At 41.5% G+C, this 25,944-nt stretch overlaps 2 protein-coding genes across 2 annotated transcripts in view; one reads left to right on the plus strand and one right to left on the minus strand.

The window, feature by feature from the left end:
• Nucleotides 1–11,989, plus strand: part of rtbdn (retbindin) — a 70,378-nt gene extending 58,389 nt beyond the window's left edge. The window contains exon 6 of the mRNA XM_059992054.1: nucleotides 7,747–11,989. Within this exon, the coding sequence (XP_059848037.1) occupies nucleotides 7,747–8,016 (270 nt within the window). The 3' untranslated portion in view covers nucleotides 8,017–11,989. The remainder of the gene's footprint in view (nucleotides 1–7,746) is intronic.
• A 3,432-nt stretch (nucleotides 11,990–15,421) lies between these two features.
• Nucleotides 15,422–25,944, minus strand: part of rnaseh2a (ribonuclease H2, subunit A) — a 35,266-nt gene continuing 24,743 nt past the window's right edge. The window contains exons 7-8 of the mRNA XM_059992055.1: nucleotides 25,281–25,404; nucleotides 15,422–16,264 (exon numbers count right to left, since the gene is read on the minus strand). Coding sequence (XP_059848038.1) covers nucleotides 16,126–16,264; nucleotides 25,281–25,404 — 263 coding nt within the window. The 3' untranslated portion in view covers nucleotides 15,422–16,125. The remainder of the gene's footprint in view (nucleotides 16,265–25,280; nucleotides 25,405–25,944) is intronic.

The raw sequence follows: 25,944 nt of genomic DNA on the forward strand, positions 1-25,944 counted from the left end.
TGCAGTGATCTTAATATATGTTGGAGTACAAAAATGAAGCCAGCATTGGTTGGAAGTTTATAAATGCAACAGATTCTGGAAATCCAAAGCATACACCACAACATGCGGGAGGAACTCAGGATGAACAATTGACCTTTCAGTCATGGACACTTCCTCAGGAGTCCTCGGAAGGGTCTTGGTCCGACATCTTCATTGCTGTCCGTAGATACTGCCTGATCTGCTGGCTTCTTCTAGCATTTTGTGTGTGTTGCATTAGCCAGAGGTTAATTGACCAGTGAGCCTTATCTGGTCTGTGGTCTTTACACAATTGTCTAACAGGTACTGGATATTGGAGCGTGACCATTGTCGGTAGAGTATCAGCATTGTTGACCAGTTTGAGCTGGCTTGGGGGTTGGCAGTCAATTTTTGTAAAAGAGAAGCCAAAGTAAATTTATTATCAAAGTAGATATATATCACAATAGACAACCCTGAGATTCATTTTCTAGAAGGCTGACAGTAAATACAAGAACCACAATAGAATCATGAAAGACTGCCTCCAACAAGACCCAGAAAAGTAAGCAATGTGAAAAGACAAACTACAAATGCAAAAAAAAAGAAATAATAATGAATAAATAATAAGTATTGAGATGAGATGAAGAATCTTTGAAAGTGAGATCATATAGGTTGCAGGAACAGTTCAGTGATGGAGCAAGGGAAGTTGAGTAAAATCATCCCCTGTGGTTCAAGAGCCTGATGGTCGAGGGATAATAAGTGTTCATCACCCTGGTGATGAGAGTCTGAGGCTCCTGTACATTCTTCCTGAAGGCAGCAACAGAAAGAGAGCATGGCCTGGGTGGTGGGGGTCCCTGATGATGGATGCTGCTTTCCTGCAACAGTGTTACGTGTAGATGTGCTCAATGTTGGAGAGGGCTTTATCTCTGATGGATGGGCCATATCCACAACTTTCTGTTCAAGGGCATTGATGTTTCCATACCAGATCATGATGCAACCAGTCAGTACAGTCTCCACCACACATCTATAGAAGTTTGACGAAGTTTCAGATGACATGCTGATTCTTTGCAAATTTCTAAGCAGAGGTGCTGCTGTGTTTTCCTCCTAATGGCACTTGCGTGCTGGACCAGGACGGATCCTCGGAAATAACAACACTGAGGAATTTAACGTTGCTGGCCGTCTACACCTCTGATTTCCTGATGAGAACTGGCCCATGGACTTCGAGTTCCCTCCTCCTGAGGACAATAATCACCTCCATGGACTTGCTGACATTGAGTGGGAGGTTGTTTTCCTGGCACCACTCGGCCAGATTTTCAATCTCCCTCCTATATACTGATTTGTCAGCACCTTGGATTTAGCCAACACCAGTGGTACCATCAGCAAATTTGAACCGTTTGGTTGAACTGATCCTTTGATCCTTTCTTTATCGGTCAGATCACCTGAAATGTTGGGAAGCCCGTTTGGAGAAGAGGGGTCAGGCATGGGACTTGGCCGGAGCAAATAGTCAAGCTGAAACAGAGGCAACAGAGGCACCAGTGGAGCTCAGTGGATCAGGCCTATCAATGGAGGGACATGTACATTTGACAGTAATGCAGGAGAAGGTGAACTATGATGGGCTTTATTATTGTCACATGCTGAGAAACAAGACAAGCCTTGGTACATGTGACAATAATACGCCGATACCATGGGAAAGCCCAACGTAGTTCACCTTTTCGTGCAATACTCCAATAGTGGATTGAGGGCAAGGGTTTATTTCAATTCGTGGACTGACATCATCTCCTGTGCAGAAGTTTCACTATTGAGGCAGAACTGGAAAGGACCAGTCAAGGTTCCAGGGGGATATGAAGTGAACTGGAAGTGACCATTAACACATTACATCCCAACACAAGACAATAGCTTTCAATTGTTTGATGGCAAAACAGTTCCTTTGTATGATCAAATTTCTAAACACATTTACTTCCGGCCCACTGGAGACTTCTAGTAGATAGCTATAAATAAGGATATGTATGACCTTGCAGGGAAATATTAAGTAGAGTAGGACAAAATATGAGAGTATCAAGCAGGAGCGAGGGAGAGTTAATTGGAAACAACTGGTTTTGGGCAAGACCACATCTGATACATGGAAGGTGTTTGAAGAGCAACTGTATAAGAGTACAGGACAGGTATGTCCCAGTAAGAACAAAGGACAAGGTAAGAGAACCTTGGATGCCAAGAGAGACAGTGAACTTAGTCAAGAAGAAAAAGGAAGCATATGTAGGGGTTAGGAAACTAGTCAAATTGAAGAACAAGTCATATAGGTTAGTACTTAATTCCCTGGAGTGTAGGAGAATGAGAGGAGATTTGATAGAGGTATACAAAATTATGAGGGGAAAATACATGCAGGCATCTACCTGAGGTTGGGTGAGACTAGAACTAAAAGTCATGAGTTAAAGGTGGAAGGTAAAATACTTAGGGGAACATGAGGTGGAATTTCACTCAGAGGTGGTGAGAGTGTGGAATGAGCTGCCTGCAGAACTGGTGGATGTGAATTCGATTTCAATACTTAAGAGAAATTTGGTTAAGTATGTGAATGGGAGGTTTTTTGGAGGGCTGTGGCCCAGGTCCTCAATAATGGTTACAGTTTGGCATGGATTAGTTGGGCTGAAGGATCTGTTTTGTGCTATTGGGCTCTATGACTCTATAGTATGATTATGACTCTAAAGGAACTCAAGAGAATTAGGAAAGCCAGGAGGGGCCATGAAAAGTTGCTCACAAGCAGGATAAAAAAGAATCATAAGACATTGTATATATAAATTGAGAGGACAACTAGGACCACTCAAGGACATGGTGTGTTTGGAGGCAGAGGATGTGGGTGAGGTTGCAAATGAATAATTTGCACCTGCGTATACCAATGAAAAGGGTGTGGATAATAGGGAGATCAGTGTGGCGTGTGTGAATTTGCTAAGGCTTTTCAAGGTAAAGGAGGTGGTGGTACTGGTGGTCACATAAAGAACATCCCCAGGGCCTGAAGGGATATACTACAGGTTACTGAGAGAGACAGGAGAAGATATTGCTTAACCAATTTTTTTTTGTTCTCTCTAGCCACAGTTGAGGTCCTGGAGGACTGGCGAGAAACTAATGTTGTTTCATTCATCAAGAAGTGAAGTAGGGATAATTTTGGAAACTATAGATTGGTATCATGTCAGTGATAATAAATTTGCTGAAGAGGATTTACTAGTAATTGGAAAGGCATGGCCTAATTAGTTAGTGTTAGCATGGCTTTCTGCAGGGCAAGTGATATCTTAATAAATTGAGTTTTCCAAGGAGGTGAAGAAGGTAGAGCTGTGAATGTTGTCTACATGGATTTAAGTAAAGCATTTAACAAGGTCCCTCGTGAGAGGAGGCTCATGGGATCCACGGTGAATTGGTTGGTTGGATTTAGAGTTTCTTCACCCTGGATGTAAACATTGATAGGTAGCTTAGCTGGTGGTGTAGTGGCATCCATACTGAACTCTGTGAGTGGTCCTGGGTTTGATCCTGGCTGAGTCCCGTGCTGGGTTGAGCATCAGGCTAGCAACTTGGCCTCATAAAACAGACAAACGCTAAAGAAACAACAAGGTTGCTGCCCAATACACCAGTGAGGCACGGGGGGGGGGGGGGGGGGATTTTATTATTGTTATAAACATTGATGGGTGGGTTAGTGAGTTGCAGATGACACAAAGAATGGTGGTATTGCAGCAGAAAAGTACAGATGGATATAGATCAGTTGTAGATATGGTTGGAAAATGAAAGATGGAGTTTAACCCAGCCAAATGTGAAGTGTTGTATTATTTTACTTGTATGTTCTTGGAACTCAACGGGTCAGGCAACAATTGTAAGACCATAAGATATAGGAGCAGAAGTAGGCCATTCAGCCCATTGAGTCTGCTCCACCATTCAATCATGGGCTGATCCAGTTCTTCCAGTCATCCCCTCCCCATAGCCTTTGATGCCCTGGCTAATCAAAAACCTATCTATCTCTGCTTAAATGCACTCAATGACTTGGCCTCCACAGCCGTTCATGGCAACTAATTCCACAGATTTACCACCCTCTGACTAAAGTAACTTCTCCACATCTCTGTTCTAAATGGACACCCTTCAATCCTGAAGTCATGCCCTCTTGTCCTAGAATCCTCTACCATGGGAAATAACATTGTCATATCTAATCTGTTCAGGCCTTTTAACATTCAGAATGTTTCTATGAGACTCCCCCTCATACTTCTGAATTCCAGGGAATACAGCCCAAGAGCTGCCAGATATTCCTCAAATGGTAACTCTTTCATTCCTGGAATCATTCTTGTGATTCTTCGCCAAACCATTCTCCAATGTCAGTATATCCTTTCTAAAATAAGGAGCCCAAAACTGCACACAGTACTCCAAGAGTGGTCTCACAAGTGCCTTATAGAGCCGGAACATCACATCCCTGCTCTTATATTCTATAACTCTAGAAACAAATGCTAACATTGCATTCTTCACCACTGACTTAACCTGGAGGTTAACCTTTAGGGTATCCTGCATAAGGACTCCCAAGTCCCTTTGCATCTCTGCATTTTGAATTGTCTCCCCATCTAAATAATAGTCTGCCCGTTTATTTCTTCCACCAAAGTGAATGACCATACACTTTCCAACATTGTATTTCATTTGCCGCTTCTTTGCCCATTCCCTGAAACTATCTAAGTCTCTCTGCAGGCTCTCTGTTTCCTCAACACTACTCACTCCTCTGCCTATCTTTGTATCATTTGCAAATTTAGACACAAATCCATTAATCCCATAGTCTAAATCATTGACATGCATTGTAAAAAGCAGTGGTCCCAACACAGACCCCTGTGGAACTCCTGTGGTAACCAGCAGCCAGCCAGAATAGGATCCCTTTATTCCCACTCTCTGTTTTCTGCCAATCAGCCAATGCTCCACCCATGCTAGTAACTTCCCTGTAATTCCATGGGCTCTTGTCTTGCTAAGCAGCCTCATGTGCGGCACCTTGTCAAAGGCCTTTTGAAAATCCAAGTACACCACATCTACTACATCTCCTTTGTCTATCCTGCTTGTAATTTCCTCAAGGAATTGCAGTAGGTTTGTCAGGCAGGATTTTTCTTTCAGGAAACCATACTGGCTTTGGCCCATCTTGTCATGTGCCTCCAGGTATTCCATAATCTCATCCCTAACAATCGATTCCAACAACTTCCCAACCACTGATGTCAGGCTAACAGGTCTATAGTTTCCTTTCTGCTGCCTCCCACCCTTCTTAAATAGCGGACTAACATTTGTAATTTTCCAGTCATCCAGTACAATGCCAGAATCCATCGATTCTTGAAAAATCATTAATACCTCTGCAATCTCTCCACCTACTTCCTTCAGAACCCAAGGGTGCATTCCATCAGGTCCAGGAGATTTATCCACCCTCAGACCATTAAGCTTCCTGAGCACCTTCTCACTCATAATTTTCACTGCACGTACTTCACTTCCCTGACACTCCTGATCACCGTGGTCGTCCTCTGTCAGATCACCCCCCCCCAACACAAAAGCATCCAAAATGAGATAACAATACTGAGAGGGATGGCCACAGGGGTGCTGTCCACTCTCTGAGCTCTTCCCATCCCTTCCCTGACAGTCACACACTTATGTAACTCCTGCAACCTAGGGCAACTAACTCCTTGTAGCTCCTATTTATCTTCTGCTCACTTTTCCTAATAAACTGTAGGTCACAGCAAAACATACAACAAGCTGGAGGAACTCAGCAGGTCGGACAGCATCTGTGGAAACGGTCATCAAGCTGCAGCTCCAGATCCCTAACACGGTCTCTCAGGAGCTGCATCTTGGTGCACCTGGTACAGATGTGGCCATCTGGGAGACTGGAAGATTCCCAGGATACCCACATCTGACACCCAGAGCAACGTTCTAACCCTACAGACATACTCTTTATTCCTCTAATAGAAAATGGAAAGAAATAAAAAAAACGCAATCCACTCAGCCACTTACCTCGCCGAAGCCTGAATGAGCCAAAGCCCTACCACCCTTCCTCAGATCACTCCACTGATGACCGCTCTGCTCGGCAGTGTCTCCCTTTTATGCCTGAATCTTCCCAGCTGTCTAACTCACGACTGGGTGCAGCGGTTCTAGCTGCTGATGGGCCACAAACAATGGGCGATCTGCGAGAAATTCCTCTTGGCAAAGCTCTGTTGATGCCCCTGATAGGCCATGTTGTAATTTCAGATTTCACCAAATTGTCTGCCCATTTTCCTCCGCAGATGTTGTGTGACTTGCTGAGTTCCTCTAGCAGTTTGTTTTTTGGTTCAAGTGCATTGTTCATAGAATCGTAGGGAAAAACAGCATGGAAACAGGCTCTTCAGCCAAACTTGCCCATGCCACCTATGATGCCCACCAAGCTAGCCCCATTCACCTGCATTTGACCATATCCCCCTCAACAACTTCAATCCTGTCTTATGCCTTATGGACAGCTTGCATGCTAGAGATCACAGTAAAACAAAATGACCTTTAACTAATTACCCTTACATTAAATGTGCCACCACACACACTCACACTTGAACCTTTTTTTCTCACCCTTGTCACTCAGGTTGTAGGGGCTAGGGCTGTTCTCTTTAGAGTGGAGGAGGAAGAGAAGACTTGATAGAAGGGTAGAAAAGGCATAGTTAGAGGGAATAGCAACAAATATTTTCCAAGGGCAGAAGTGACAGAAGAGGAAGTAATTTTAAGGTGATTGGAGGAAAGTATGGGGGAATGTCAGAGGTAGGTTTTTTACACAAAGAATCGTGGGTATGTGGAACACTCTGCCAGGAGCGATGGCACAGTAAGATACATTGGAGGGCATTCAGGAAATTTTTAGGCTACATCCACACTAGGCCGGATAATTTTGAAAACACCAGTTTTGCATAAAAACGATAGGTGTCCACAGCAGGCGTTTTTGAAAATACCATCATCCACATTAAAACGGGTATTTGGGCGAATCTCCTCCTACTGGACATGCACAGAACACACCTACAGAAAACAAGCAAAGAGTGAACAATATACTATTTCTGTTTCCGTGGCGATGTTGTGCTATTTCCATTGGTCAAAAACTAGAGTACCTACAACAAGAGCGAAAGAAAATTTTCAACAATGTCTTCAAGGAATACAAAGAAAGCGGAGTAGTGAAAAACCATATCAAGGTGGGCAGCATTTATGAGCAGTAAAACTGAGTTAACATTTCAAGATGACAACATTGTTTTTATATGAAAATTGTGAAGTCTACTTGTCTAAAATTGTTCAATTCAGTGATGGCTGTAGAATACTCATAGAAAATGCGATGCTGTTCTTTGAGCTTTGCTGGAGCAGGGAAAGGTCAAATGGGACGTAAATAGGTTGGTATCTGCTGCATGTCATGACAGTGGTTTTAAAAAGCTCCGGTTTCCCCATGCACACTACACCGCCCAACCGGCATTTTCAGATTTACACACTCTGGCGAGCGTTTTAGAAAAGCTCCGTTTTCAGGGGAGTAAAACGCCGTTTCAGTGTGGACGGAGGGTCAAAATAAAGAGAAAAATCTTCGGTTATGGATTTATCCGGTCTAGTGTGGGCGTAGCCTTAGATAGGCACATGGATGTTAGAAAAATAGGGGGGCTATGTAGGAGGGAAAAGTTAGATTGATCTTAGAGGAGGTTAAAAGGTGGTCACAACATTGTGGGACGACGGGCCTGTACTGTGCTGAAATGTTTAATGTTCTCTGTTCTATTTCACCAGATGTACAAGAGCGGAAAGGATTTGTGCGAGAGTACTGAAGGAGACTCTTTCAAGGTCAGATCCTGCAACTGCTTGAACATGGACAAGGACGACGAGCAAGTGATTAAAAGTGTGATACAGGGGGACAGCACCAAGGTCGGCGTTACCGCAAAGCCCGAATGCAGAGAGAAGCGTAGCACCATGAACAAGCTGAAGCTCTCCATCCGCAAGCGCTCCCTCTTTGTAGAAGACATTGATGGCAGTGGAAGTGGGTTCCCGACAACTGATTAGTTCAACCACAGTCGCTAACTTTTATTTTGCGTAGTGCTGTTCTTGTTAACAAGATGTCCCCTCCTGTGTTTATGCTGATAAAAAGCTCCAAAGGTATCACTCACTGCTACACTGGCAATTACCCAGCCTTTCCCTAACCCCAGTCATTTTCTTCTGAGCATGTAACCTTGGTCATGGGGAGAAGGCAGGAGAATGGGGTTGAGAGAGTTAATAAATCACATAATGGCATTGTGGACCAGACTTGATGGGCAAAATGTCCTAATTCTGCTCCTAGGTTTTATGTCCATGAGCATATTCAAACATTTTTCTCTTCCAAGCCCAGTGCTATATAGGTATAGCAGCAAGAATGACAGTAGAGCAGAATGATTAAACGTGTTTCCTGAGTCATGTTGGCCACTGTACACGCTGGAGTACAGTGCAGAAGTGATGGACTGGGCCCACCGAAATTAAAACACACACACTCAAAAGCCAGGCTAAAAAGAGAGAGCCCACCCCGGCGTGCAATTCTCAGCTAATTCACTGCATAATCAGCCGGTCACTTGCCACGTTCTTACAATCAGTCTGATACAGTTTACCCACTATTAAGCCAAGAGCCTCAAATGAGAGTTCAGTAGAGGTAAAATATCTCCCAGTCCACGTGAAGCCCGTCCCTGTCCCACGTTTCCTAGGCTATTCTCCCCTCTCTCAGTCTATCCATCTCAGTTACCTAAGCCCATCACCCCTGCTAGGGCATGTGGCAGTCCTCTATCCTGGGCCAGTCCTTCAAGTTGTCCCAGGTGTAGCCCATCTTCTCGGTGACAGCTTCAAGGTCACATTACCAGGTGATCTTCGGCCTGCCTTTCTTGATCACCCCTGTGGTTTCCACAAACTTGCAGCTTTCACCACACAGCTTCATACATAGGTCCTCTCCCAAGGCTAAGGACTTCGGAGCTTCTGTTGGCGTTTCTGTAGTGCAGGGTTTTAATGGAATGGGCTTGGGACCATACATGGAGGAGGTCACTAATTAGTTAAAAAAAATTCAAAGGTAACATTCTGAGGGGTACAATGGGAGGCAACACTCTTTCGGCTGGTTGGTCTATCAAGAGATGGTTAGATATTTATTTATTCTCAGCTGCCTCTAGCTAAAACCATGTTAATCACCATTTACAACATTGCACACAGAAGGGTTGGCCTCTTTGAGGAAACAGCCAAAATAAACTGAAATGTGGGATCATTCCACCCAAAAATTGGTTAAGTGGATCATAAAGCCTTCTCCAGTGCTCAAATCATTAACTACTTTCTGTTTTCACTCCAAAGTCCTTTCAATCCAATCAATGTATCTAATTTTCCTTGGCAAGTTCACAGTTTAATCCACATAGTGATATCCTGTGGATTAAACGAGCAAGCACCTGAAAGTTATATAACTTCTCCCTAAAAAGTACAACTTCCTGACAGTAATAGTCTCACAGCTATGACCTACATTCATACGTGTGGGTTCAAAGCCATTATTTTGGCAGCGTGTTTAAACAACCTCCTTTAATCTTAGGTTTCAATCCTGCAAAAAACAATTGTCAAGTAAACCTACTGAAATGTATCCTATCCCAAATAGGTTCCATTTTTACTTTTAAAAATTCCTATGATTACTGTAGCAAATTCAGATTCAACATTGTACGTCTGTTCTCTAGTTCCTTGCCAACCAAATTAAACAGCCAGTTGACATCCAGGCTTGCCTACATTTTAAAAATATAAATCACATCCTCCCCACAAAACTTAAAACAAAATTTATCCACAGTTAATATCAAAAATTCACCTGTAAACATCATCTTGGCAAAGCCCATCTCTTTTAACTCTAATTAGCAAATTTATTGAACTGGGTGCTTATTTTTGGGTGAAGATCTTCTTAAAACCAACCTACATTATCGCCATGAGCTAGCAGATTTTTGAAAATCCAGCTGAAAACAAGTGCAATTCACTTCTAGCTCCTGTAAAGAGGAAAACAGGGGAATTTACCTTGGGCACCTTCTATCGTCGTAAGACTAAGGTTATAAAAACTTTATACAGTCTGTACTTCCCACTCTTTGAGGACTGTTGGGGAATAGAAGAAAACCAAACTGCAGTCTCTGCTTGGATAAATGCAAAGATGTAGTTTACATGCTGGTTTTAATAAATTAATCATTATTGCTTTCAAAATTTCTCAACTAAAGAGTTATTTTTCGGCCCATGTCTATTTTTCTTTATGTATAGAATTGTAGACAATAATGCTCCTTATGTAATAGAATGACATGCAATAACTAAGGAATATTAGTGTAATCTGGTGACTATTTGAGGAAATAGCGCTGCCACATGGGGGTAAAACGCTATTCATTGTTCAATACTTCGGTTGATGTGAAACACAGTTATTCAACACACTCATGGGATTTCAATGAAACACAGCACTCACAGAAAAGTCATTTAGTTCTTACAATATTTTCACATTGCTCTGTTGCTCTCATAGTTCAGGGCAAAAATTGATGATTCAGTGAGTCTTGGCCCAAGTGAATATTGTTTAGTCAATTCTCAAGTATGAACAATGGCGGTCTACTTAACTGAGCAGAGATAGAAGCTCTCTCAAAGTTCAAAGTAAATTTATTATTGACGTATATTTACGTCACCATATATACTACCCTGAGATCCATTTTCTTGCAGGCATTCACAGTAGAACAAAGAAATACAATAGAATCAATGAAAAGCTACGCACAAAGACTGACAACCAATGAGTGAAGGACACAATGTAAATAAAAATAAATGCACAAATAAATTAAATACTGAGAATGGAAGCCCTTGAAAGTGAGTCCATAGGTTGTGGAATCAGTTCAGTGTTGAGGTAAGTGAGGTTATCCATGTTGGTTCAGAAGTCAGGTGATTGAAAGTTATTGACTGTTCCTGAAAACTGGTGGTGTGGGACCTAAGGCTCCTGTACCTCCTCCCTGATGGCAGCAGTGGGAAGGGTGCAGGGCCTGGATGGTGGGGGGAGATGTGAAGGTATCCTTGATGATGGCTGATGGCTGTGCTCATTGTAGATGTGCTCAGTGGTGCAGGTTTTTTTTCCTGTGGTAGAGTGGATTGGATCCACCACCTTTTGTAGGTTTTGTCTCGGCCCTACAAATCAAACTTTTTTTTAACTGAATCCTTGGATACATTTTGTATGTCACAAATATCCTTTCTGGCATGAGAGTGCTAAAACTGCATTGTAACTATAGCGTTCAGTACAATTGGGTTAACCATAAATAGCACATTATTGATATTACAAACAATGAAGGAACACTGCAATAAACTTTAGATCTCCCTATTGACATCTAAGTGTTTAATTACTTGAAAATTAAGGCTAAAATAGGTGGCAATTTGTTCACTCTCCCTTTTATATACAGTTCCTAATTAGGTATGGGAAATGTGGATGAGAAATGTGCAGGGCACAACAAAAATTATTATCCTCCATTTGATCATCCTCATTCTGTACAGTTAATGTACGAAATACCAATTTTCCCCACAACTTCAACTCCAGACCTAACTCCTGATAGAAGGGGATGGAAGATGAAAGTCATTCTTGTGTTGCAGACATTTCCTTTGGACTAAATTATCAGCATCCTCCTGTTCACACAATATACTAGAATCATGCCCCAATCTAGTACTTTCAAAATTTAAAAAAAAAATGAGTTTCCTGCAGCCTTGTTTTTTTGTATTTTAGACTAAGTAACTGCTGTATTGTCTAGTGATTGTTGGTTATAAAGTCTATCTACTATTCGGGCCACCCATGATGGACTCCGGCCCTATGCAGAGTGTGCTGTAGACAGGAACGTTAAGAAATAGTTGTCCTTGTATAAATGGATAGTGCACTTTGTTTCTGCTTCTATTGTATTTTATTAACCGGGTATCTGTCCCTATACTACAAATGTTGTGCAATTCTACAGAACTGTTGAGATTTACTAATAAAAACAGGAACCATGGTGATAAAAAATATCTGTGCCACTATTTTTTTTGTGAAATAACCTACATTTCACGAAATCTGTCTACCAATGTAAAAATCTACAAATATACTCATTGGTGACTTTATTAGGTACAGGAGATAACTAATATACAGTAATGGCCACTGGGTATATTTCTTTGTCTTTGGTCTTCAGCCCAACCTCTTCAAGACTATAAAGAATAATTCTTTATTTTTTGTAATAGTTTAACATTTTTGATTCATGTCATGCCAACACACCATAGGAAATCCCTAACACATGTAAGTGGTCATAGTGAATAAAGTTGATCCTTGATAGCGTCTATGAGAAGTGAAACCACACACTTAGTGGCCACTTTATTAGGTACCTCCTGCACCTAACAAAGTGGCCATTGAGTGTATCCTCATGATCTTCTGCTACTGTTGTCCATCCATGTTGAGTGTTCAGAGATGCTCTTCTGCGCACCCCATGGTTGTTTGTGTTGCTGTCACCCTCCTGTCAGCTTGAACCAGTCTGCTCATTCTTCTCCAACCTCTTTCGCTAACAAGGAATTTTCACCCGTAACTGCTGCTCAGTGGATGTTCTGTTTGTTTTCTCACACCATTCCTATAAACTCTAGACGGTTGTGCATGAAAATCCCACAAGATCATTTTCTGAGATGCTCAAGCCGCCCTGCCTGACACCATCATTCCATGGTTAAAGTCATTAAGATCAAATCTCTTCCCCATTCTGAGGTTTGGTCTGAACAACTGAACCTCTTGACCATGTCTGCATGCTTTTATGCATTGAGTTGCTGCCACATGATTGGTTGATTAGATACTTGCAACATGTGTACCTAATAAAGTGGCCACCTACTGCATCTGCAGTAAAGCTACTCATCTGCAATTACATATTTGATAATGTTGAGGACAACACATTTTGAATATTTGCTTAACATATTGCCTCTGCCAAACTGAATAGTACAACTGCAAATGCATTGACAGGGAAAAGAATTAATAATCTAGAGTACTTCTTGCAGACTTAGTTTACCCATTTGAATCTTTGTACATGACTGTCCCTAGGATACACTGTGGATGGTTACCTGAGAAATTAAGGAAATCAACACCAAGTCAGTAGGAGGACATCTATCAAAAATCTGTCTCAGCTTTAAACGTGATTAATGACTCAGTATCCACAGCTTTCACAGATTGAAAATGCTAAAGGACACGCAACACACTGAAATAAATTCCTTGGATTATCAATTTAAACAGTAAGCTCAATGAGTTTGGGTAGGCTTAATCTATTACCTCCCAGAAGTGGGTCAACAGCAGTATAGAGTACAAGCCCAGAGGGCACTGTTGTTTCAGAACAGGAAATCAATACTCAGTGAAATTGAAGGTGGTCTCAAGGCTAAGGATTTGGGGAGACTGTCTATCACTGGGAGATTCACTCTGTAAGTAACTGTGGTACTCATAGTCTGTGGTTGGAAAAAAAATTCCGTACTCCACTATCTGGTAAGTAGAATGGCTAAGTTACTGATACATTGTTGTTGTAGAATTTATACACGTGCACCTTTAATTTACTTATTTTTCTTTAGACATACAGCACGGTTAGAGGCCCTTCTGGCCCAATGGGCCCGCGCCACCCAATTACACTCACATGACCATTGACCTACTAACCCATACGTCTTTAGAAAGTGGGAGGAAACCAGAGTACTCGGAGGCATCTCATGCAGTCACAGGGAGAGCGTTACAAACTTCTCACAGACAGCAGCAGAATTGAGCCTGGGTTGCCAGCACTGTAACAGTGCTACGCTAATGGCATATAAAGCAAGTTTTAGTGATGCTAACCATGATATCACACTGACACCAAACCCCCAACTAGCTGACTAATGTCCTCGAGAAAAATAAATTTGGCCTGGCCTGTATGGTTCCAGACCCATCAACATGGTTGATTCGTAATCACCACAGTTTATTCAGGCATAGGCTATACATGTCAGCATTGCTGGTAATGTCTGTACACTCTGAATGAATAAAAGTATCTTCTTTGCCTTTTACACAAAATAAGTAAAGAAGGTATGGTACATTTTGTGACAAGATTCTCAAAGTATCAGCAAGAACATGTTCTGCCATTCTGCTTTGATTCTGTTGCAAATCAAAAATAAAAAGCATGAAAAGCTGGAAATACTGAAAGGTCAGCCAGCATCTGTGGAGAGAAATAAGTTGGTTTATTATTGTCACAAGTATTGAGCTGCAGTGAAAAGCTTTAATTTGCATGCCATCCATCATCGACCACTTCATCACAGCAGCGCATTGAGTACAAGGTAAAATATTAACAGAATGCAAAATAAGATGTTTCAGTTTCAGAGGAAGGGCAGTGCAGACAAACAATGACAAGGTCAAGAATACATCGCATCATTCCAGCTGTCTTCTAACAGCCGGAGAGATGCTGTCCTTCAGCCTGGCTTTTGCATCTTCTGCCTAATGGGACGGGGAGAAGAGAGAATGTCCAGAGAGGGTGGGGCCTTTGAATACGCTGGGTGTTTTTACCAACGCAGCACGAAGTGTAGACAGAGTCCAGGGGAGGGGAGGTTGGTTTCCGTGCTGAGCAATGCTCACAATTCTGCAGTGTCTTGCAGTCTGATTAACTGATGGCCCAGTTAAATGGAATCCACTGTATATGGTGACAAATGCATACTTTAATAATAAGTTCACTTTGACAGCAAAAACACAATGAAAATCAAAGTGCTAAGGGATGGGATGAAAGTGATTGATACAGGTAACTATTACCCAGTTTTCAGTCACGTACACCCACTCATCACCTCAGCAACAGAATGTGCAACTCAGTGCTAGTTTGGTACAAACGGTCCCACCTCTGCAGTTGGTGTGGTTGGAGCTCTATCATCAGACCTAACTGATCAGCCTCACTTCCCTGCGACATTGAAATAATTATCACTTACTTGCTTCATCTCAGTCCTGCTCATTTTTCAAATTTGACAGCGTCCTTCACCCTCAGCCAGTAACACTGACACCCTAGTTATCTTAGTTAGTCCACACCAACTTGTTATTCACGTACAATGCAGAACTTGAATTGTAATGGACTATAATTGACAGAAAGAACAATTTACATGCATCATTAAAGTTTTTAAAAAGAAGCATTTCTACTTGGGACAGGGGGAGTGATGACAAGGCAAAGAGTAGCTGCAATTGAGTGAAAACATGACTTGGTCATGCTGAGAGCTTTACTATGTGACAAGACATTGCTATAGCGACATTCAAGGTGCAAATCCCACTGGCAATACATTTAAAGTAGTACTATAAATCGTCACTTGCAAATTCTCTCTTCACCATTGCAGACCTGTCAGCACCATGACAGGACAACTGTTAATGAACTGAAATTTGCTGGCATCTGCTCTGTTGCAATTAATTAATCAGTTATTGGGAGTTCAAGACAACTGAGTCCACATGTTATAAAAAGACAATATTTTATTGATATAATTTCTAAATTCTCACATACAACAGCTGTAAATTATCTTCAGAAGGTCAGATCTCTAGCATTCTAGCACACTGTGATGCAGAGTGCAGTGACAAGCTTACAATTCCTTAGAAAGGCTATTCATTAAAGGAAGTCAGACAGACATCGCCCACATGGGAGAGAGGAAGCTTGGGGTAGTTGGAAACAAGAGTGAAAATTTATTCCAAGCAACACCTGCCTCTCAGTCAGAGGCACAGAGAGAGAAAGTCCCTGGCCAGATTGTTAGAGCGCATTACCAAAGGTGATTAGGAGACAGACTGAACCTCAAGAGAGGTCTGTCATAATGCAAAACTGTAAATTCAACGATATAATGCAATATAACACTTGGAACAGATAGGTAAAAACTCAGCAGCAGCTTGAGGCAGACAAGGCAAATAACTCATTCTAAACTTACTCATGTCAAATTTCAGATACATATAGATCATACAGGGATTAGGATCTACATGAGGCATTCAGTCCAGTTCATTGTGTCACTGCTTGCTGACTGACCTGCAGTACCCAATAGAGAGCACTTAAGAAAGAAAGGCCCAAAGCTCCCCTTCCTTCCACTTGCTGTTTCTCTCCTGTGCACCAATTGCGTACATGTGCTGTGCATCCGGACCACCCCTCGCCCCCACCACTCAACATAAAGGCAAGTTCACAGGTTCACAAGAGAGACCAGCTTCCTCTCAGTGAAGAAACGATGTGACTGAACTTTTGACTCTTCAGTCTTTTTCTGAAAGTAGGCCAGGACTGAGGGAGTGTCCTTCTTGTTGTCATCCTCCTCCTCATCGTCCCTGCAAAGATAAAACAAGCATCAGGTCAGCAGGCTGGAGAACAGGAAGAAAATGTCAGGAGTTCGTATTCCACTTCCCAACACTGGAGAGTGTCAATAACGAATGAACAGCAGGACTGACCATCACCAACACTCACTTGTAGAATGGGAAGGGTTGGCATGACAGTCTATTAATCAAACATGCTGATAATGCTGACAATGAAACAAAACCTTTCAAGGACTCTACAACTGAGGTACTCAGTAATATTTATTTACTATTTTTTAAAATTTGTATAGATTGTCTTTTGTACATCGGTTGTTTGTCAGTCTTCATTGGTGTAGTTTTTCATTGATTCTATTGTATTTCTTTGTCTCACTGTGAATGTCCACAAGGAAATGAATTGCAGAGTAGTATATGGTGACATATACGCATATTGATAATAAAATTACTTTCAACATGACCTTTGAAAATTTATGAGGTTCGAACAACTGCCTCATCATTCAGAAACAGGAGAAAATCTGCAGATGCTTGAAATCTAAGCAACACGCACAAAATGTTGCAGGAACTTTGCAGGCCCGGTTCTGTGGAAGGGTCTTGGCCCAAAATGTCGAATATTTACTATTTTCCATTGACGCTGCCTGGTTTGCTGAGTTCCTCTGGCATTTTGAGTGTGTTGCCCTCATCATTCAATGGATTTTGAAGACTGAAGAACCTCAATTAGATCAGCTGCATGGGACTGTGCCTACAAGAAGAGATCAGAGACTATATATTCTGTGATGAGCAACTTCACTCCCAAATCCAAGTTCTTCCTCCTGCGCATCAGATGTGTGGTGAAATTCATTCCTCTTTCTTGCTCCAACAACAAGCAAGCTTGACATCATTACAAACAACTCACTCAAATGGCATTCCATTACAAGTCTTAACGAATGACTGCAGTGGTTTACTGCAACAGTTCCCAGTCCCTCAAAACTTGCACTATCTCGGCAGTAGGTGTGCACAGACTTCATTATTAACCAGCTCCACTCCACCACATCATCCAACTTGGACTGATATTGTCATTCCTTCATTGTGGCTGGGTTCCTAAATCCTCGATCACAGCACCTACCAACACTGTAAGAGTACCTTCATCACACAATTCATTCACACCATTTCTCTTTCAAGAGTAACTAGGAACAGAGTAATAATCAATCAATCCTGCCAGCAACACCACAGCCCAAACATTTTTTGACATATAAACAAAATTAAAACAGCACTGCCTGCCAGTATCCTGTGCATACAAAGCTTCATTTTGGCTCAACACAAAGATTGTCCCTTTATCCTCCAGTAATGCAAAATATGACTTGAAGCCTGCAGGACAGAATGGAGAAGGCAAAATAAAAAGCACACTGCAAAAATAGCAACTTGCACTTCACATTGAGCTTGAAAGATATTGTTGAGGAAGATTTATCTTGGCTCCGATCTGGCGATACCTGATCCTAACATGAGTGCCAAAGCTGGGACATTTTCATTCCTGAACACTAACATCTTAACCTTGACTTTGTATTGTAGGAAGTGAAGTCCTCCTAATACAACAAAGGACAAAATGAGCACAAGAGAATAGAATCCAAATATTCTGTGGTATCCATTACAGAAATAAGGAAAGTAGGCAAAAAAAAAGAGCACTGTAAAATCTGAAGAAGAGTAATCGCATGTATCTTATACTAATGTCAATATCTGAATGTTTGAAGTCGAGCAGCACTGGCCAGCAGCAGTGGGTCCTATGCAATCATTTGCAACAGCAAACTGCTCAAATCCCTTGAATCAAAAAGGGGGAATTAAAACTATAAACAAGACATTCTGCAGATGCTGGAGGGAATGAAAAATTTGCAGGGGAGAAAAAACTGCTGACGCATTTAATCAAAACAGACTCTTTAACATACATCTTCAACTAGATTGAAAGAACAGAGCAATCACCAGTGGAGAACTTTAAAATATTGCAAAAGAAAGACAGCAATTTGTGACTGAAATAAGAATAGGCCAATTCCACTAACTGCTACTGCATCACAAGCTGGGCAGTAGGGCAATTCCATTTGGAAGATGGTTAACATCTTAAGACCATTAGACATAGGAGCAGAATTAGGATATTCAAGCTCATCGAGCCTGTTCTGCCATTCAATCAAAGCTGATTTATTATACCTCTCAACCCATTCTTCTGCCTTCTCCCCATAACCTTTGACATGCTTACTAATCAACTTCCGCCTTAAATGTACCTAGTGACTTGGTCTCCAAAGCTGTCAGCGGCAATATCTTCCACAGATTTGTCACCTTGTAGCTAGAGAGATACCTTCTCATCCTTGTATCCATGCTATCTGGTCCAATACTCCCTCACTATTGGAAACATCCTCTCCACACCCCTCTGATTAATCTTCCAATACTCTATAAAATTCCACCTCATTTTTCTAAACTCCAGCGAGTACAGACCCTAAGTTATCAAATTCTCCTCATACATTAATCCTTCGTTCCCAGGATCATTCTCATGAACCTCCTCTGGACCCTCTCCAATGCCTCATCCTCACCCTCATCCTTTCTGAGATAAAGCACCCAAAATTGTTGACAATACTCCAAGTGCAGTCTGACCAATGCCTTATAAAGCACTTTAAGGTAAAGGTGCAAAACACTCGTAACACTTAGGGCTAAAGAAGGTTCAAATGATCTGCTTTGGTAATTCTAACTGCAAATCCGAAGATTCAAATTAAATTCGAATCACGTACAAATCTTTTATGATCTGCCCCAACAATAGCTATTTGGTAAAGAATACAAAACACTGGATATGGTGCAACACCTAAATAGATAAATAGATGACGCCATAAAAATGCAGAAGTCACAAAGCATAAATTTTTCAGGAGATACATTTTTAATGTCACTGCTGGAATCTTGTACTTTTTGGACCAATTAACTCAATTCCTAATGCTCTAGGGAGAACTATTAGTATCTGACAGGAAGAAATAGATTCCTTCATAAAGCACTTTCTAAGAGCTCAAAGTATCCCAAAGAATTTTAGTCAAAGTTATTTGAGTGTACAGCTACCACTGTTATACTGGGAAATGTGCAACTAAATCATGCACAACACAAATGCCATAAACAGTTATGGCACTTACAAAATTAATGAACGACCATCTGTGTTAGGGGAGACAGTGAGATTGACGAGTCCAAGCAGTGAGAGAACTTGTCTTGAAGAGAGCCACAGGATCTTTGGCATCTACTTCAGAAGGCAATTCAATTAATACCTAGCTCAAAAGAGGTTGGCTCTGCACCGAAGAACAACATGATCACATGCTCAACCCTCAACAGAGCGCATTGAACACAACCAGACTGAAATGTGAAAAGTGCTATCACAGCCAAAACATAATGAATACCATCACAGTAAGGTTATTGATGAGCTTTAGTCCTAGTTCCTTTGCCCTCATGATCTACTTTTCTCATCAAGAACAAAACTACAAAAGTAGGTGTTTAAAGCCCTTATATAACTTACAAAATTTACATACAGTAGTGAGGTTATGGGAAAAAATCTCATAAGCAGAGTGTGAATTAACCTTCAGCAGAATTAAGAAAGACAAGGGTAAATAAGCTTCATGAGCTAATACCTTCGACATCTAGTGGAAATGGCACTTGAATATCAATCCTCTGGAAAGATCAGTTAGGATTCAAAGCAACTCAACTAACCTCATAACATTCAAGCCCAAGCTGCATGGAGGAAGATTACTGCTGAATCCCAGGTGCCCCAACAGCTTTATTCCTCTCCATAGATGCTACCTGACCTGCTGAATTCCTCCAACATTTTCTGTTGTTCCTCTGGATTTCTAGCATCTTCAGAATCTCTAATCAACAAAAATGTTTAACATGACTACTAACATAAATTCTGAAAAGCGTGTGGAGTGCAAGTTGAGGCTTCACTAATGGGTGCAGCAGATTTACATGTTGTAAATATAAGTGTGTCAATGATAAAGTCAAGGATATTTTCCTTGCTCCCATTAACAGCAGAGCAGGTAGAGGATGACCAGATTGATTAGAGTCAGCAATAAATTTGTGAATGGAGGGGGTGGAAGGAAAATCAACTCTGGAATTACTCAAGGAGCTTCACATTTACTTTAGGGGTGGGGGCAGTGAGAAGTTTTTAATGTTGTAATGTTGTAAAGAATTTTGTAATGGAGACTTTTTCCCCAGAGTGGAAATGGGTGTAATTTTAAGGTGATTGAAGGAAAGTATGGCGGGGGATGGGAGGGGGGAATGCCAGAAGTGGTGCTTTTCTTTTATACACAGTGCTGGGTGCATGGAACATGCTGCCAGGGGTGATGGTAGAGGGAGATTCATTAGGGACATTTAAGAGAACCTTAAGTAGGCACATTGATGAAAGAAAAATGGAGGGCAATGTAGAAGGGAGGTAACTCTTCACAAGATGCTGAATGAACTCAGCAGGTCAGGCAGCATCTATGGAGAGGAATAAACTGGCAATGTCGCATGCGGAGACCCTTCATAGTGCTCTACCTGAAACATCAACTGTTTATTCCTCCCCATAGATGTTGCCTGACCTGCTGAGTTCCTCCAGCATTTGCGTGTGATACTCTGTGATGTAATGTTCTATGCTATTGCACAGCTTATACTAAACAAAGCTTTGATCTCTTTTCATGTTACAGGAAAGCAGCTGCAAGAGTCACTGCTGTGAAAGTCAAAAACCGAAAGGTTAAAAACAAAGGTGACAGCAGTTGCTTTTTCTCCTGCCACGCTAAAACAAACTGCCTGTTCGGAGCTGGAAAGGGGGACACCAAACATAAGCAAAATCAATGCAAATCACTTAGTAAACCCATCAGCTGGAGGATTTCAGTCAAAGCAGACAAGGTGAAAGCAGGGAGAACAGATCATTCATCAAACAGCTACACCGGCACTCGGAAGACATCCATCAGATCACTGATTCAGACTCCTGCAGTTCACAGCTTCCCAATGAACAAGTTTAATTTCAACATACTACCCACAAATTAAACTCCTACCCTCTACTGATGAACTCACCCTGTAACATCCCTATCCCTCACCAATCAAGTAACAATTAACATTACAGTCAACTGCAATTCAAACAATACCAAAAATTTAACTGTGCTTTTTGGCACTAATGTCACCCTTTACACAAGGCATCAGACAGCAGTACTAACAATAGCAATAACCTGCTTGGGAATTTACAAATGAACTATAGAAATGGGGTCAAAAGCTTTAATTTTATTGTCCATTTACTTCAAAATCAAGTATATAATGTAAGACAGCATTCTAGATAAATGATGAAAGAGAATAACTTGCCTTCCTTTAGCCATGATCAGTTGTGGCCTTATCCAGCTGGTCGAGAAGATATTAAAAGGACTCATAATCACAAACACAAGAGATGCTGCAGATGCTGGAAATTCACAGCAACAAGCACAAAAGGCTGCAGGAACTCAGCAGGTCAGGCAGCATCTATGCAGTGGAATAAACAGCCGATGCTTCAGGCTGAGACCCTTTATCAGGGCTGGAACGGAAGAGGAAGATGCCAGAGAAAGGGTGGGGGCAGGAGGAGGAGGAGTAAGTGATAGGGGAAATCAAGTGAGGTGGAAGGTGGGTGGGTACAGGAGGGGAGAAGTTGGGTGGGAGGTAACAGGTGGAAAAGGTAAAGGGTTGAAAAAGGAATCTTTTAGAAGACGAGAGTGGACCATGCAGAAAGAGATGGAGAAGGGGAACCACCAGTAAAAGGCACGTAATCAGAAGAGAAGGGATAAGAACGGAGCCAGAGTGGGGGACAGAAAACTAGAAATGAGAGGGAGGAGAAATTACTGGAAGTTAAGAGAAATCAATGATCACGCCATCAAGTTGGAGGCTACCCAGACGGAATCGGAGATGCTGCTCCTCCAGTCTAAAAGTGGCATCACGTCAGAATGGGAATGGAAAGTAGAATTAAAATTGGTGATTTTAATCTACAACCACAGGGAATGTCTGCCTTTTGAGGCGGACTGAGCAAAAGTGCTGGACTAATGATAATACTTTATGGTCAAACTTATACTATTGTTATTTGCACTAATTTATTCAAATATAACTAGGTGCTTGAGTGTCACATTGCAGGTGATAACATCATGTTTATGGAAATAGACATTCTTAACAACACAAGATTGACTCAACTGCAAAATACACTCTTTGCATCAAAAGTGGATCATGGGGTTTGAATAAAATTACTAAGACTCTAAGACATAGGAGCAGAATTAGGCCATTCAGCCCATCAAGTCTGCTCTGTCATTCTATCATGGCTGATTAATCCTCCCAACACCTTTCTTTTGATTTGTCCCCGTAACCTTTGATGTCCTACTAATTAAGAACATATCAACCTCCACTTTAAATATACCCAATGGCCTCCACAGTCATCTGTGGCAATGAATTCCACAGGTTCACCACCCTCTAGCTAAAGTTCCATCTTACTTCTGTTCTAAAGGGATGTCCTTCCTTTGTGAAGCTATGAACTTGGGTCCTAGACTCCCTCACTATAAGAAACATACTCTCCACGTCCACTTTATCTAGGCCTTTCAATATCCCATAGATTTCAATGAGATCCTCCCCCAATGACATTCTTCTAAACTCCAGCAAATGCAGGCCCAGAGCCATTAAACATTCCTCATATATTAATCCTTTCACTTTCAGGATCATCCACATGAACCTCCTCAAGACCTTTATTTTTCTTTCTGAAATACTGTACATGATAAAATTAACAATGTGCAAATTCCACCCTCTAGCATGATTATGTATCTGTACCACTTGACCACACTGTTCATGATTTCTCAGGGAAACAGAGCCACCTGCTGAAATTTTGGAAGCTCTGCAATTTAGAATAACCTGGAATAAAAATGTTAAAAACGCCATTAATAATGTAATAGGCAAATGAAATGTTGCACTGAGATATAAAGCTCTGAAGCCTGCCTCCTGGTTTGTTTTCAATTAGTTACAACCACCCAAAGCAAAACTTGGGATAATAAAATCAGAAAAACCCTACAAAATTAGATAATGCTGGAAATAACTCAGCAGGTAAGGTTGTAAATGTGTTAAGAAAAACAGAGTCAACATTTTCAGTTCACTGGTTCTACATTTTAGTTGTTACATAAGCAGTTTGTAAAGTTGCAGGAAAAGCAGTGGAGAATGTGATAGGGGTAACCACAGGGATGAGCTGTAAATGAGGCTACCTGGCCAATGAGGGAATGGGAGCAGTTAGACCAGTTCTGACTGGAACCCTGACTATTTCTCTTCCTACAGATGGGACCTATCAGAGTATGTCAGCATTTTCTGAGATACAAAAACTAGTCATGATTTGTCTGGACTAGAGTGCATGGGTGGCGGTGAAGTCAATCAGCAGGAGCACAGCTCAGTGTCCAAATGGCGAATGGTCTTCTTCTTTTCATGTCCACAGACAGTCTATACGAATGGTCATTTGGACAAAGTACTAAAAAGTTGACAGAGTCTGCTGGACTACAGTCTAGCAGGTCAGGATGTAAAGAACAGGGCAAAATTAAAACTGACATAAGCTTTGTAATTTTCATGTGGCACAGTAGCATAGCGGCTTGCCTAGCTCTATTACAGCACCAGCGACCCAGGTTTAATTCCCACCGCTGTCTGTAAGGTGCTTGTACATTATTCCCGTACACTGCGTGGGTTTCCCCCATGTGTTCTGGTTTCTTCCCACATTCCAAAGACTTGTGTGTTAGTAGATTAATTGGTCAATATGGGTGCAAATGGGCAGCACAGGCCCATTGGGTCAGGACGAATTGTTACTGTGCCGTATCTCTAAATAAAAAAGTAAAAAGTCATTGGCATACAAATTGCTTGAAAAATCAGGATAAGCTATGGTTTTTAGAGGCTGTTGGTGAATTATGGCTTTCATGAATGGGGAACTGTGCACAACAGAAGTATTGACCCTATCCAGTAAAGTGTGCACGTGGGCACTTTTGTTATAGAGCCTGCTGTTGTCTTCAGGTAAGCTACTGATTACTGACTTTAGGGCACATTAGCTGAGAGGGCCATAAAGGAAGGAGAGGGAGCAGGGTGGGTAAAGAGTCACAGATGAGAAAAAATAGAAAATGTGAAAAGGAGGAAGGACACTGGTGGGCTCAAGCAAAGGATGAAGTCTGGGGCAGAGTGACAGATGGAGTAGATTAACTGATGTTTGAAGCTATGATTTAGTTGCTATTCAGTGGCAGGGAGGTACTCAGAGTGTCCATAGGATAAAGACAGGTTGGAAGCACTAGCAAGCAAGGATGACTTGTGAGAAATTTTCAAGGGCTTCACTTGTAAGAAGATCTATGCACATCTCTCATAAACAGCTCTGGTCTTGTAAAGGCCTGATTCCATTATGATTGCACTGCTCACAGGTTGAACACACACAAATTTTGTAGAATTGACATCAAAACATGTTTAGACATGTTCTAGCACAGGTCGCGTGTGTACAAGGAATGTAGTGACTACAAGTACCATAAAAACAGATGAATATTCAATGGATTTTTAAATTAGATTACTTGGTACAGTACTCCAAAATGCACAGAGAAACAAGTGGTATGGATCATTGATGGCTGGGGGATTTAAATATATATGAACTTAAAATCTACTGTTCAAGATTGGTATACAAATCCCACTAGCTCACTTCTCTCAAAGACAGGAATCAGTCTTCCAGTCAGCTTCAACCACAGCAATGCGCTTAACAAATGTCCTGTAACGTTGCCGAGATACACCATAATAACGCAGTCCTCCACCAACCGGCCCCACCCATGCCAATGCCCCTCCCTAAAAGGGATGGCTGATTATGAAAACGCATTCAAGCTTGAGCCACCACATTGTGGGAGAAAACCAATAGAAACGTCCTTTTTTCATTAGCAATAATCAGCAAGATTGATTTTAAAATTTACTCCCAATGTTGTGATTCAGTACGCACGAGGCAATGCTAACAAGGTCTGCTACTTAAACACAAGATATGACCGTGGGCTAAAGAGCATCATTCGTTACATACCAGTGGACAGGTACTGCACGGCTATCCAGGATTGTCTGGGCTGTGCTCCAACTAAAACGCACAAACTGAGGATAACCAAAAACAGGGTCTACATGGCTCTCCATCCACTCCTTTGTTTTAGGATCTGTAGAAAACAAAGACAATTCAATTTTCAAAAACAGTAAAACAAAATGTAGGAAGTCCTCAATGGCTGTCAAGTCAAAGTCAAAGTAAATTTACTATGAAAATATGTATATGTCACTCAAGGTGAATTTTCTTGCAGGCATTTACAGGAAAATAAAGAAATATAATAGAACTTTGAAAACTATACACAAAGAATGCAGACAATCAATGTGCAATAGAAGGCAAATTGTGCAAACTGATTCGTAGAGTCCTTGAAAGTAGGTCTGTAGGTTGTCGAATCAGTTTACAGATGTGGTGAGTGAAGTCATCCACACTGGTACAGGAGCCTGAGAGTCGGAGTGTTACAACTGTTCCTGAAATGGTGTGGGACCTAAGGCTTCTGTACCTGCTGCTCATAGATAGTAGCAACAAAAAGAGTTCTTGATGATGGATTCTGCTTTTTTTGTGGTAGTACTCCTTACTAATGTGATGAAAGGTGGGGAGGTCTCCAATATAAATCTCTATTACGCAATGTATGATTGATTCAGCATTAATTTGTAAC

This window comes from Hypanus sabinus, chromosome 16 (assembly GCF_030144855.1).
Source record: "Hypanus sabinus isolate sHypSab1 chromosome 16, sHypSab1.hap1, whole genome shotgun sequence".
Taxonomy (NCBI): domain Eukaryota; kingdom Metazoa; phylum Chordata; class Chondrichthyes; order Myliobatiformes; family Dasyatidae; genus Hypanus; species Hypanus sabinus.